Source organism: Monodelphis domestica, chromosome 3, assembly GCF_027887165.1.
Source record: "Monodelphis domestica isolate mMonDom1 chromosome 3, mMonDom1.pri, whole genome shotgun sequence".
In the NCBI taxonomy this organism is placed as follows: Eukaryota; Metazoa; Chordata; class Mammalia; order Didelphimorphia; family Didelphidae; genus Monodelphis; species Monodelphis domestica.
The window spans coordinates 208,942,962-208,955,747 of NC_077229.1; the positions used below are offsets into that span (position 1 = coordinate 208,942,962).

Below are 12,786 nucleotides of genomic sequence, written 5' to 3' on the forward strand. Positions count from 1 at the left end.
CCCATCTGCTTGGCTAACTGTCACAAAGAAAACATATTGCTTCCCTTTGTGCTAGTTAGTCCACATCTGATATATTTTGTTCAATTTTGGAATCCAAATTTTAAGGAAGAAGGCAATCAGGTTTGTGAAGGATCTTGAGATCATTGATTGGGAATAATTTAAAGAAACTGAGAATGTTAAGACTGGAGAAGGAAAGACTTAAGTGGGGAAATGATAGCTGTCTTCCGGTATCTGAAGGACTTTTATGTGGAAGAATGTTTGGGACTGTTCTGTTTGGCCTCAGAAGGCAGAATTAGAGCAGTTGTAATAACTGACATTTTTAGAACTTTTTGTAATTATTCTCAAGTGTCTCACAACAACCCTGCTGATAGGTGCTGTAAAGACCATTATCCTCATTTTACATATGAAGAAATTGAGGTGTAGAAAGGCTAAGTGACTTGTCAGTGGCTGCACAGCAAATATCAGAGGTAGGATTTAGACCTGTTTCCCTGATTCTAAGTTGAAAAATGAAGCCTTTGTTCCTTGTTGTCTTTTACTGATTAGAGTAAGGAGGCAGATTTAGCTTGCTAGAAGGAAGAACTTCCTGATTGGTAAAAAATGGAATGGGAGTAATAAATAATATAATAAAATAATGAAGGAAAGGTAAAATAATGACTTATTGAGTAGAGGAGATTCTGAATTAGTCATGAGTTTGACTAACTGCTCTGTAAGATTCCTTCCAACTCAGAAATTTTATGATGCTGGGTTTTTGTGTCATTCCAGGAAATGTTGCTTGCGAAAAGCTAAATTTCTGGGTATGCCATCAGAGCTCTGGCCAAACAAGGCCCTTGGTCATTGGCTGCTGCAAATAGCATTCTTAGAGGCCCTTCTCCATGGAGTGTTTCAAAATTACAAAGTGAGTATGCTAGACATTCATTGATGGCCACTAAATTAGAGAATTTCATCTGAATATTTTAAAATATCTTCCCATCTTATTAGTGGTTCCCTCTCTGGAATGTTTTAGACACATAAAATAATAACTATAACCATCCCATACCATAACAATGTTGTACTTACAATATTTCAGGAAAAAATGAATAGGCTTATTTTGAAACAAAGATGGTCATTAATGGTAACAATTCTTTAGGCAATATGAATTGAATAATCTTATCCAAGATATAACCAGTGCCAATAAACCAAATTTAAATCTTCTTCATAGGGTGTGGCTAGGCAGTTTATCGGATTAAGAGTCAGGCCTAGAAAAGGTCCAGGGTTCAAATTTGGCCTCAGACACTTCCAAGCTGTGTGACCCTGGGCAAGTCACTTTCCCCTCATTGTGTAGCACTTACTGCTCTTCTGCCTTAGAACCAATACACAGTATTAATTTTAAGATAGAAGACAAGAGTTTTTTTTTTTAAATCAGTTGCAATAACTAAAATATTTGACCTAGAGAAGACTTGGGGGTTGGGAAGAGGAGAATATATAAGTATTTTCAAACATTTGAAGAGTTCTGATATATGGAAGAGGAATTAGACTTGTTTTATTTCTGATTGGCCCTAGAACTAAGAACAATACTTGGAAATTATACATAAGCAAATTTATGTTTCAGGTAAAGAAAAACTTCTTAAAAATTAGAGATATTCTGGGTTCAAATCTGACCTCAGACACTTCCTAGCTGTGTGACCCTGGGCAAGTCACTTAAACCCCAGTTCCTAGCTGTTACCATTCTTCTGCCATGGAACCAATATACAGTGTTGATTGATTTTTACATGGAAGGTAAGGATTTTAAAAGCAACTTTTTCATGATAAGAAGTTTAACACAAACTTAGTAACATCATCTAGATCTAGGTAGTGGCAGAACAGGTACTGCTCTGAGACCACAATTGGGAGACCTGGGTTCAAACCTAGGGTTAGACACTTAAAAGCTGTGTAACCTTGGGGAAGTCACCTAAGTTTGCCTCAGTTTCCTCATCTGTTAAATGAATTAGAGAAGGAAATAGCAAGCCACTCCAGTATCTTTGCCAAAAAAACCCTACATAGGGTCACAAAAAAGTTGGACACAATGGAACAACAAAATTACATGTATATACATACATATACATATTGTCATTCTTCCATTTTCTTTATTGACTGGGTGTGTGCATTTTTTTTTCTTTTAATGAGCAGAAAATGTAGAAATTCCAGCGTGGCTTTGTTCTCTTGAGCACATCTCTAGCCAGCCATCTGTTACATGCTTAGTGAACGGGCTATTTTAATATCAGCCCAAGACAAAACTAAATAAGATTCTGTAAGAATAATGCCATGTATCACAGAGCCAGACATAGATGATTTTTGGATTGTCTCTTGTTTAGGACTGGCTCCTTTCCATTAATGCACATGACTAGGGTCATTGATTTAGAGCTCAGATGGCCATCCTTCTAGTCCAGCCCATCCTTTCACAAACCAGAAAACCAAGGTCCAGAGGGGTTAGAGGAAGAATCTGAAGCCAGGACCACTGACTCCAGAGCAGCTACTCTTTCCTATATTGCTCTGTCCTCCCCCTCCTCCCTACCCAATTGATCAGTCAAAGCTTTTTTTAAAAAAATATTTTATTTTATCAATTACATGCAATAACAATTTTCCACATAAGTTTTCTGAAGTTATAAGATCCAAACTGTCTCCCTCTCTCCCTTCCATGCCCCTTCCCCAAGATGATAAGCAATTTGTCCTGGCCTATATATGTATTATCATTCACAACATATTTCCATATTGTGCATTATTGTAAGACAATACACATAGAAAACCCAAATAAACTAAGTGAAAAATCATCTGCTTGGATCTGCATCCTGACTCCAGCAGTTCTTTCCCTGGAGGTGGCTAGCAACCTTTGTCATAAAGTCCTTTGGAATTGTCCTGGATCTGGGTTGCTGCATGACTGAGAGAGAGTAGCTGAGTCTTTCACAATTGATCATCCTGGAAAGCTTTTAATTCCATACTGACTGCCCATTTCCATCCAGCAGGCTTCTGGCAGACCTTCCCTATTATCATTTGGTGTACGCTCAGAAATGCAAATGAATTGTAGTATTTGTCCAAGCAATACATAATTAAAAGAGTAAATCTGTTGCCAAAATCAATTTGAATATTCTAAAGACAGATATAAATTGCTTGGCACCTCCCTCCCCCAACTTTGTACTCCTCTGTTATTTTATTTTTAAGCCCTTACCTTCCATCTTAGAATTGATACTAATTATTGGTTCTAAAGCAGAAGAGCCATAAGGGTTAGGCAGTGGGGAGTTAAGTGACTTCCCAGGGTCACACAGCTAGGAAGTGTCAGAGGCCAAATTTGAACCCAGGACCTCCCATCTCCAGGTCTAGACTGGAGGGACTGAGCCACCCAGCTGCACCCAGCCCCCTCTATTATTAAAGATAATTGGGTGTTGACTGTCTGAACTTGTGCATATAACCATATACCCAAAGTCAGTAATGAGAATGGAGGACCAATACCTAACTAGGAGAAAATCTTAGGATTTGAAGCTGGAAGGAACCATAGATAGCATCTAGTTTAGCTCTCTTTTTGCAGAAAATGAAACTAAGAACCAGGAAGGTTCAATAATTGTATTAGCTTCCCACAGCTAGGAAATGGCTGTTCCCAGACTCAGATCTAGGTCCTCCGAGTCCAACATAGATTTGAGTTCTTTAGACTACAATGTGCTGCCTTATCTTCTGTGTGTGGCTAAGCTGTGACTATGTAGGAGAGGATGAAAAAACTCTACCTGAGATTTCATTAGGGACCTTATTTACTATAAATTTCTTACTCCCTGTATATTTAAATTAGGAGGAAGAAAATTTTTCTGTCTGTTCAAATCAGCACCTTTTCATTTAGAATTAGGGCAGTTAGGTGGCATGGTGGTTGGAGCAGGTCTGGATCAGGAAAACCTGAGTTCAAATATGGACTCACACTTACTATCTGTGTGACCCTGGGCAAGTCATTCAACCCTGTTGTCCCAGTTTCCTCATGTATAAAATGAGCTAGAGAAGAAAATGGCAACATTTTCCAGTATCTTTGCCAAACCCTAAATGGGATGAGAAGAGTCAGACATGACTGAAAACAATTAGACAACAACAAAACATAATCATGGAAAGTTGCCTAAGACAATGAGAAGTTCATTCACTTGCTCAGGGTTGGCCATAACCAGTAGGAGTCAGAGGCAGCACTTGAATCTAGCTCTTCCTGATTCTGAGGCCACCTCTCTACACTGTCTATATTTCTACATATGTGTGAATTTATGTATATATGTGTATGTATTTTGGTCCCCCCCCCCCTTTTAAAAAATGGTATTGCAAGGAGTCGCTTCTTTGCCACTGGTTTCTCTGGTTCTCAGGATTTTGACTCTCTTTGTTTTTAATGTTGGTGGTGATGGTTTTGTTCATTTTTTTTTCAGTCCTGAATGATTCTTCATGACCCCATTTAGGCAAAGATATTAAAATAGCTTGCCATTTCATTTTCCAGCTCATTTTACAGATGAGGAAACTAATTTAAGTGACTTGCCCAAGGTAACACTAGAGATCAGATTTGAACTCATGAAGATGAATCTTCCTGATTCCAAGTCCAATGCTATTCTCTGTGCCCCTAGCATTCCTCTAATAGAGATGTTTTATTTTTCCATTTTGACTATATTAATGAATAGCCAATTATGCATTTAAGAATGTTCCATCTAGAGTCAGAAGAAAAGTAAAAAAAGATTTTTAACTGAATTCCCAGTCACTTTGCATTAATATAGAAAGAATAAACTGCTCTCTACGATTCTGTGGCCCCAAATAATATTTTGTTTTTGGTTCTCACTTCCATTCCACCTCAGTACTTTTTGAATTGCTCTAAGCATTTACCTGAAGGGGCCCTTTCTTCTGTAGGCTGTGAAGCTCTGCAAAGAGACTATTTGTACTTTTGCTGTTGAGTCCTTTCAGTGTGTCCCACTCTTAGTGACCTCATTTGAGGTTTTCCTGGCAAAGAAACTGAAGTGGTTTTACATTTTCTTCTCTGGCATTTGGATTACAATGAATCAAACAATAAACAATTAAGTGCCTACTGCGTGTATCTCTGGGTTTTGAGTTACTGACATCATACCAAGTAAATTAAGTCATAAACCCAAATCCTATGTCTTTGATTCAAATCCCTTGACATTTTTAAAATGAAGCCAGAGTTTATTTTAACTTTCTGGGACAGTTCCTTCTCTCATCTCTCTCCTCTTTTCTCATTGCTGTACAGCATACTTTATGGCATTTAACTATTTCATCGACCAGCATGTCATTACAGTTTGGAAGGCATTTGAGGTCCCTCAAAAATAGAGCTTTCCTTTTTCTATTTTTGATATTTTAAAATTACATGTAGAAACAATTTTTAAGATTGTTTTCTGACATTTTTCTATTTGTATTCTCTCCCTCCATCTCCTCAACCCCACTCGAAGGTGGTAAATTGTCTGTTTTAGATTATAGCAGTGCTTTTATACTATGTATATAGATATATAGATATAGATATATATTTCCATATTCCTCATGCCATGATAGAAGACACATATCACATATACAATAAAAAACTAATGAAAGAAATAATTTGAAAGATGGCATGCTTTGATCTGCAATCAGTTTCTAATGGTTCTTTCTTTGACTGTGGATAACACTTTTATGCTGAGTTCTTTGGGGTTATCCTGGCATCCTGTTTTATTGATAATAGTTTAGTCATTCACAGTTGATCATTGTACAATCTTTCTGTTACTGGATACACTATTCCATTGGTTCTGTTCACTTCACTTTTCAGTTTATATACATCTGGTTTTTCTGAGCTCATCCTGTTCATCATTTCTTCTTCTCTTTTTTTAAACCCTTACCTTCTTTCTTAGAATCAATACTGGGTATTGGGTCTGAGGCAGAAAAGGAGTATGAGCTAGGCAATGAGGATTAAATGACTTGCCCAGGGTCACACAGTTAGGAAGTATCTGAGGCCAGATTTGAACTCAGGACCTCCTGAATCCAGGTCTGGCTCTCAATTCACTGAGCCACTTTGCTGCTCTCCATCATTTCTTATGGTGCAGAAGAGAGATTTTCAAATGTAGAATCTTTGCTGTCCTTGGACCAGAGATGTGTTAGATGCTGAAGAGGTTTAATATTAGGAGAAAACTGGTCCTGTGTACAAGGGCCTAGACAACATCCTTTTAAACATCTACTTTATGTGTAAACTTGGGGAAAAAAAAGTCTTCTTTGTTCACTTCTTTGTTCTTTCCTTCACAGACTCTCCATGTTGCCTTTTTCCATATGAGTCCAGGCAACAAAATCACATGCAGAAGCTGAGAATGAATGTGCCTATCCTGCTTGATTTGAATGGTATGATCCTCGCAGGGATCCCCTAAACATCCCTAAGAGAAACCCTGCTGGTGGAAGAGGCCATAGAAGACAGCCCAAAGATGACCAGCCAGCCTCTAGAGGATACTGCTGAGTCCCCTGTCTCGGATGAACTTGAGTGTAAGATTTGCTATAACCGCTACAACCTGAGGCAGAGAAAGCCCAAAGTGCTGGAGTGCTGTCATCGAGTTTGTGCCAAATGCCTTTACAAGATCATTGACTTTGGAGACTCCCCACAGGGCGTCATCGTGTGTCCTTTCTGTAGGTTTGAGACCTGCCTACCTGATGATGAGGTTAATAGCCTCCCTGATGACAACAACATCCTTGTGAACTTGACTTGTGCGGGAAAGGGGAAGAAATGCCTGCCAGACAATCCCACAGAGCTATTGCTGACCCCCAAAAGGCTGGCCTCCCTGGTCAGTCCTTCCCACACTTCCTCCAACTGCCTGGTGATCACCATCATGGAGGTACAAAGAGAGAGCCCACAGTCTCTGAGCTCAACACCTGTTGTGGAGTTTTACAGACCCACCAGCTTTGACTCTGTTGCTACTGTGTCTCACAACTGGACTGTGTGGAACTGCACGTCTCTGCTCTTCCAGACATCAATCCGAGTGTTAGTTTGGTTGCTAGGGTTGCTCTATTTCAGTTCCTTGCCCTTAGGGATCTACTTACTGGTCTCTAAGAAAGTTACCCTTGGGGTTGTCTTTGTCAGCCTTGTCCCTTCGAGCCTTGTTATTCTTATGGTGTATGGTTTTTGTCAATGTGTATGCCACGAATTTCTAGACTGTATGTCATCTCCTTCATAACAGATGCTGCAAAATGAGAAATTTAATCTGCTCCCCCACATTTGTAGTTTAATTCATTTAGTTTTTTGGGCATTCTTATTTATCCATTATTATCAGACACATTAATTACATTTTAATGGTATATTTTCTCATCTGTACCATTTGGTTTATTTACTATCTTTTTTGAACACTGATGGTAAAGTTGGATAATTTAACTTGGGGTTTAGGCTTTAGGAAAGAGCAGACTTGCTCAAGTAAAGCCTTTTTGGAACTCAAAGGGAACAGGATCTACCCAGAGACAGAACAGAACATTTCAGGCAATGTCATTACATAGACATACTGGTGGGAGTATGGTACACCTATGTTGTTAAATCGTCTTCGCAAAATCATCACTGTTATGTTTATAGAAGGAAGGCATAAGTTACTCCAAGTCAAACACTTCTGAAATGTGCATTCATCGTTGACATTTCTGTCGCAACTTTCTCAGTTCATCCCCCTTGTATTTCTTTTTTTCTTAATATCATTTTCTATTATTTACCATCCAATTCAAGACACCTGTACACTCTTCCTAATTCTGAAGCCTTCAGATTCATTTCACTGAGCTACTCTCTTCCACTTAAGAGTTCTCTTGGAAAACAATGAAAAATTTGAATCACAGGAGAATCTGACCATTTGTTCTTAAGACACTATTAGTCTGCAGATTTTTTGTCCACTTTCTGCTTCTCCAAAGCTCTCTATGAACTTCCATCCTTCTGTAAGAATTACTAGAAACCTTTTGGTTTTTTGCCTCAGTATATTTAATCCTTGACCCCATTACTCCTTCAACCTCCACTCCGTGTCATGAGAAAATAGGTTTTCTTTTCCATTGATTCCTATAAGGTGAGGAGAAAGATTGACTTACTGAACAAAATCTGTATTCCCTTGCCTTCTATACCCCACGTCCTACCACTCTCATGTCAAAGGATGCCAACTTATTTAATTTTCAATATTTGGAGGTGAAGGAGAATGGAGTGCTCCAACTTCTTGTAAAAAGTTGAGAACATAAAGATTCCGTTTTCCTGTACTGAGTAGCAATAAAGTAGAAACGCTTTGAGGTTTACACACACACCTGCTGTGTGTCATCTGTGGGTAGGCATGGGGGAAGAATATGTAGAACTGGAAGTTAACCAATGGTCATAAAACTGGAGGCAGGAGTCTATGACCAGATTGGTTGCTATCCCTGATATTCTGAAGTCAGAGCAACCTAATTTAAGTGAGATTGAGTTTCTAACACAAATTATTTCAATTAAAGACATGGGTTAATGTGACCTGAGTTAAAGGACCATTTTCCTTGAGTAGGGGAAGTTGAATAGATACTTCCAAGATGTTTCGCAGATTTTAGGTTTTGAAGTGCTCTACAGAAATCAGATATTCCCAGTGGAAAAAAAAGAAACCTCTTTCATCTCCCCACCCACCACCATGATAATTAGCATGACCATGTTTGCATTATTTTGAAAGAGTATTACTAAGATACTACTTATACTAGTTTGTGATGAAATATTTGTTGTGAGGTGGTAGCTACAGTGGGCCCTATTCAAATTTCTTTAGTCAGCTAAAACAAACAGTTATTTCCAGAATAGCTGTATCATTTTAATGATATAACCGTTAACTTTCAGAATATTTATGCCAAGGTCAATTTGGCCAGAAAAAAACAACAACATATGGAATCTGGCCTAGTGAATTTATCATGAGGTATATATAAATAAATAAATTTACGAATTATAAAATCTAGCTTAGATAGAGTTCAATGTGAGTGCAACTCCCAGAAAACTGTTCCTGAAGTAAATGTCATGTTTAGAAGATGTTATGTTGGGGTTTGCACAATTATAAAGGTTTTTTTTAAATGTTTATTTGGTCTGAAGTATAACATCAAGTAGATAGATGGAGTAATACATTGATAAGATTCTAGGAAGTTCTAAAAATGTGAACTATCTGTTTAGATTCTTTGTGTAAATAATGTGTCTGCAGTGCTCAATTTATGTATCCTCATGCAAAATGGTGGTTTGTTTTTTTAAAAGTTGCCAGTGAGTTAACTTTGGTCCAGAAATAAATCTTACCAACACCTTTAAGATCTATTAAATGGATAACAATAATAACTTCTCCATGTTGTTAAATTTAAAAGAAAGGACAATGCTTCAATATTATGATCACTGTGATACAGTTTTGGTTTGTCATTAAATCATTATTATTCCCAAACTAAATGTTTGTTTTCTATGATTCAAAGATGAAATTCTATGTTTATTTTGAAACTGTATAAAGTATCGGATTGATTCAAGTAAGCGTATTTTCAGAATGTAAAGTCCTCCTCTAAGATAAAAATTTGTTGGCTATGATTTGTTAGAAGGTTCTAGTTCTCTTTCGTGGAAGGAAAATAGCCAAAGGAAAAGAGAGCAGAAGAAATGATTCCTTTGTTCCTCAATTTGCCTAACTTTGCCGAGATGCCAAGCGTTATAAAATCCATTTCATCTGGGGCTACAGGTCAGTATGTTCAATCCTCCATTTAGCAAAATAAGACCACACATGGAGAAAATAGAGACAACTAGGGAGTATGCAATTAGTGTACTCTTTAAGTAAATTAGGCTAGGAACATAGGCTAATCAATAGCTAATGATTACAAATGGTGACAATTAATAGCATATTTCTTGGCATAATAATAGTAAAGTCAGTTAATTGCTTTACTTTTAATTGTTTTTAAAGTTATGGAGAGATAAATTAAAGTAAACCCTTAATCATCAATGGAAATCCTTACTCAAGTTTACCACCATTTCAACTAACAAGTAGGGCTAACTTGTGAGAGAGAAAAGGCTTAAATTTCAGACATCTTTTTGAAAAGAACGTTTGAAAACATTTGAAAAGAATGTGAAGAACAAAAGGGATCTCACTCTCTGTTCCTCCATCCTTCCCTCCCTCTTTTCCCTCCTCCCTCTCTCTCTCCCTCTCCATCTCTCCCTTTTCCTCTCCCTCCTCCCCCTCTCTCAATCTGTCTCTGTCACACAGACACACAGACACACACTCACACACACACTCAGAGCTTAAAGAGCACCAAAGAGGGAGTACATAGGCTCACTGCTTAGAAGTGATGGTGAAATACCAAGAGATGAAAATAAAAGATAACTCTTATTTTGCTTCTGTTTCCTCTCAATGAGAGTGATTTTCAAGCAAATAAGAAAAGAAAAAAAAACATGATTAAGAATCAGTGGATTGGGGGCAGCTGGGTAGTTCAGTGTATTGAGTGCCAGGCCTATAGAAGGAAGGTCCTGGGTTCAAATCTATCTCAGACACTTCCTAGCTCTGTGACCCTGGGAATTCACGTAACCCCAGTTGCCTAACCCTTACTGCTCTTCTGCCTTATAATTAATGATTCTAAGAGGGAAAGTAAGAGTTTAAAAATGAGAATCAATGTATCCTCAAGATCCTCAAGGGACTTCCAAGAGAGTTCCTAACAGGAGTAGAGTTGTATAAGTTCCCTAAGGGCAAATTCTAGTCCTTAGTGCTTAAAAAAATTCCTAGTATATATTTGTGCTTAGAAAATACTATTGAGTTAAAAATAATACTCTAAGTGCTCCATCTTCATCATCTGTCCCAAATGTATTAAAATAAGGTGTTAAAGGAATCTGAAGTTGTGATCAATGAAGTGTGACTGATCATCTTTGAAGAATCATGGCATGAAGATGGCAGACAAGCAAATCTCCACATCAAAACAAGGCAATGCATTCCAGAATTCTAGAATGGTTTGTAAACAACTGGAGAAAGAACAATGCCATTCTGAGATAGTATAGGTTAATCTCATTTGCTTCTCCTTGGATTTCAGACATTGGACAAGATTTTATGTAATATGCTTGCAGCCAAGGAGGAGTGAATTCTCTAAGAGAGTCCTATCAGGAACAAAGCTTTGATAAGGCACTCTAGGCTAGACCTGAGAATTAAACTTCTTCTAATTCTCCTTTTAATAATAACAGTGATAACTACAACAATAATGGCTAGTATTTATATACCACTTTAAGATTTGCCAAGAGCATTAACAAATATTTCATGATAGCTCTGTGAAGTAGCTTCTATTATTATTCCAATTTTTACAGATGAGGAAATGAGGCAAAAAGCACTTTAATGACTTTCCTAGCACCACACCACTAAGTAAGTATCTGATATTAGGTTTGAACTCAGGTCTTTCTGACTCCAGAACCAACACTAATCATTGCGTCACCTACTTGAGAAAGGTCAAGTCCTTTTTTCCATAATTCATAAAACTTTTCATGAAATAATGGCTTACTTTCTATAGAATTTATTCGATTAAATATGTTAATAAACTATAATATTAAAAGAATCCCTGCTATACCTTCTATATGTTGCACTCAAGGTGGTGGCCTACCTTACCTAGTTTTCTTCCTGCTCACATTGACTTCATTATCAGTGATCAAGACCAGGTTGTGGATGACATAGTTATCATATTCACAGACAAAACAAAGCTATGAGAAGCATTAGACCTACGATTTACTTTCCTCTGGTCATAGGAGAGATGCACTTACCCCTCACTAGAGCTAATTCCTCTACCTGTGTAGTTCTTTTGATTTCTTTAGGTGAATGAATGGAAATAAGTACTATGTACCTAGCACTGAGCTAAGTGCTAGGGATACAAATACAAATGCATGATGGTTCTTATGCTTATAGAACTTATATTCCAATCAGAGAGAATTTACTTATAGGGAAAAGAGTTCATGTTCAGGAAATCACCAAAAATAGTAAAAAGAACAATATGGCATCTTATTGGTACATTCTTTCCAGAGTTATTGAGTTGATTACAGTTTTCAGAGCAAGAGGTAGAAAATGACTAATAGGGGGAAATCTTTTGTATGACTGCACATGTAAAATCTCTATCAGATTGCTTAATGTCTCAGAGAGGGAGGAGGGGATTGAAAAGAGCCAAACAGGGAGGGTAGGAAGGAGAGAGAATTTGAAATTCAAAAATGATTTTTAAACGATATTAAAATTTGTTTTTAAATGTAATTGGGGGAAATGAAATATTTTTTTTAAAGAAAAGAAAAGGAGAGAGTGGCATGAAAATAAGGTTTCACTGTCCCTGGGAGTATAGAACCTAGAGGCACACCTTCCTCCAGAAGTCATCTCTTTTCCAGAAATGGAGTTTCTTTCTGACCACCACCCCACCTTCTCCTCCCACAATCCCCCTGACTCTGCCATTAGCTCATCTCCTGCATTTCATTTATTAATAAATTTATTGAAAATTTTCTTTTCTTGTGCCTCCATTTTTTCACTACTCACTATCTTCTCTCCTTGCAATGATGAAAAAGAATAAAACCAACACATTTATTATATACTGTATAGGCTGATCAATGCAAATATAAAAGAAAGATCATCCTTGTTCTCTAGGAGCTCACTTTGTAATGGGGAGAAAACAAATGAAGTTGGCTTCAATTTTTATTCAGATGGTAAGTCTCAGGGACCCTTAGGGTACAGCAGTAAGACTCTTGGTAGACATCTTCTTTAGTGTCATTTCCATGGCTAAAACTGTATTTCTTTCTGATGTTTTAACTATTTAACACTAAAAAGGACTTTGGTAGTGAGTGTCTTCACTGGAGCTAAGGAGGCTGGG

The 12,786-nt window shown here is 37.5% G+C and overlaps 1 protein-coding gene across 4 annotated transcripts in view; it reads left to right on the forward strand.

The window, feature by feature from the left end:
- The window catches only part of RNF182 (ring finger protein 182), an 87,309-nt gene extending 77,935 nt beyond the window's left edge, over nucleotides 1-9,374 (forward strand). For 3 of the 4 annotated variants that reach the window (XM_016431762.2, XM_016431761.2, XM_056823454.1), the window contains 2 exons: nucleotides 763-895; nucleotides 6,244-9,374. In XM_016431762.2, coding sequence (XP_016287248.1) covers nucleotides 6,417-7,160 — 744 coding nt within the window. In that variant the 5' untranslated portion in view covers nucleotides 763-895; nucleotides 6,244-6,416 and the 3' untranslated portion in view covers nucleotides 7,161-9,374. The remainder of the gene's footprint in view (nucleotides 1-762; nucleotides 896-6,243) is intronic. The other variant, XM_016431765.2, reaches the window with a different exon arrangement.
- The last annotated feature ends 3,412 nt before the right edge of the window (nucleotides 9,375-12,786 follow it).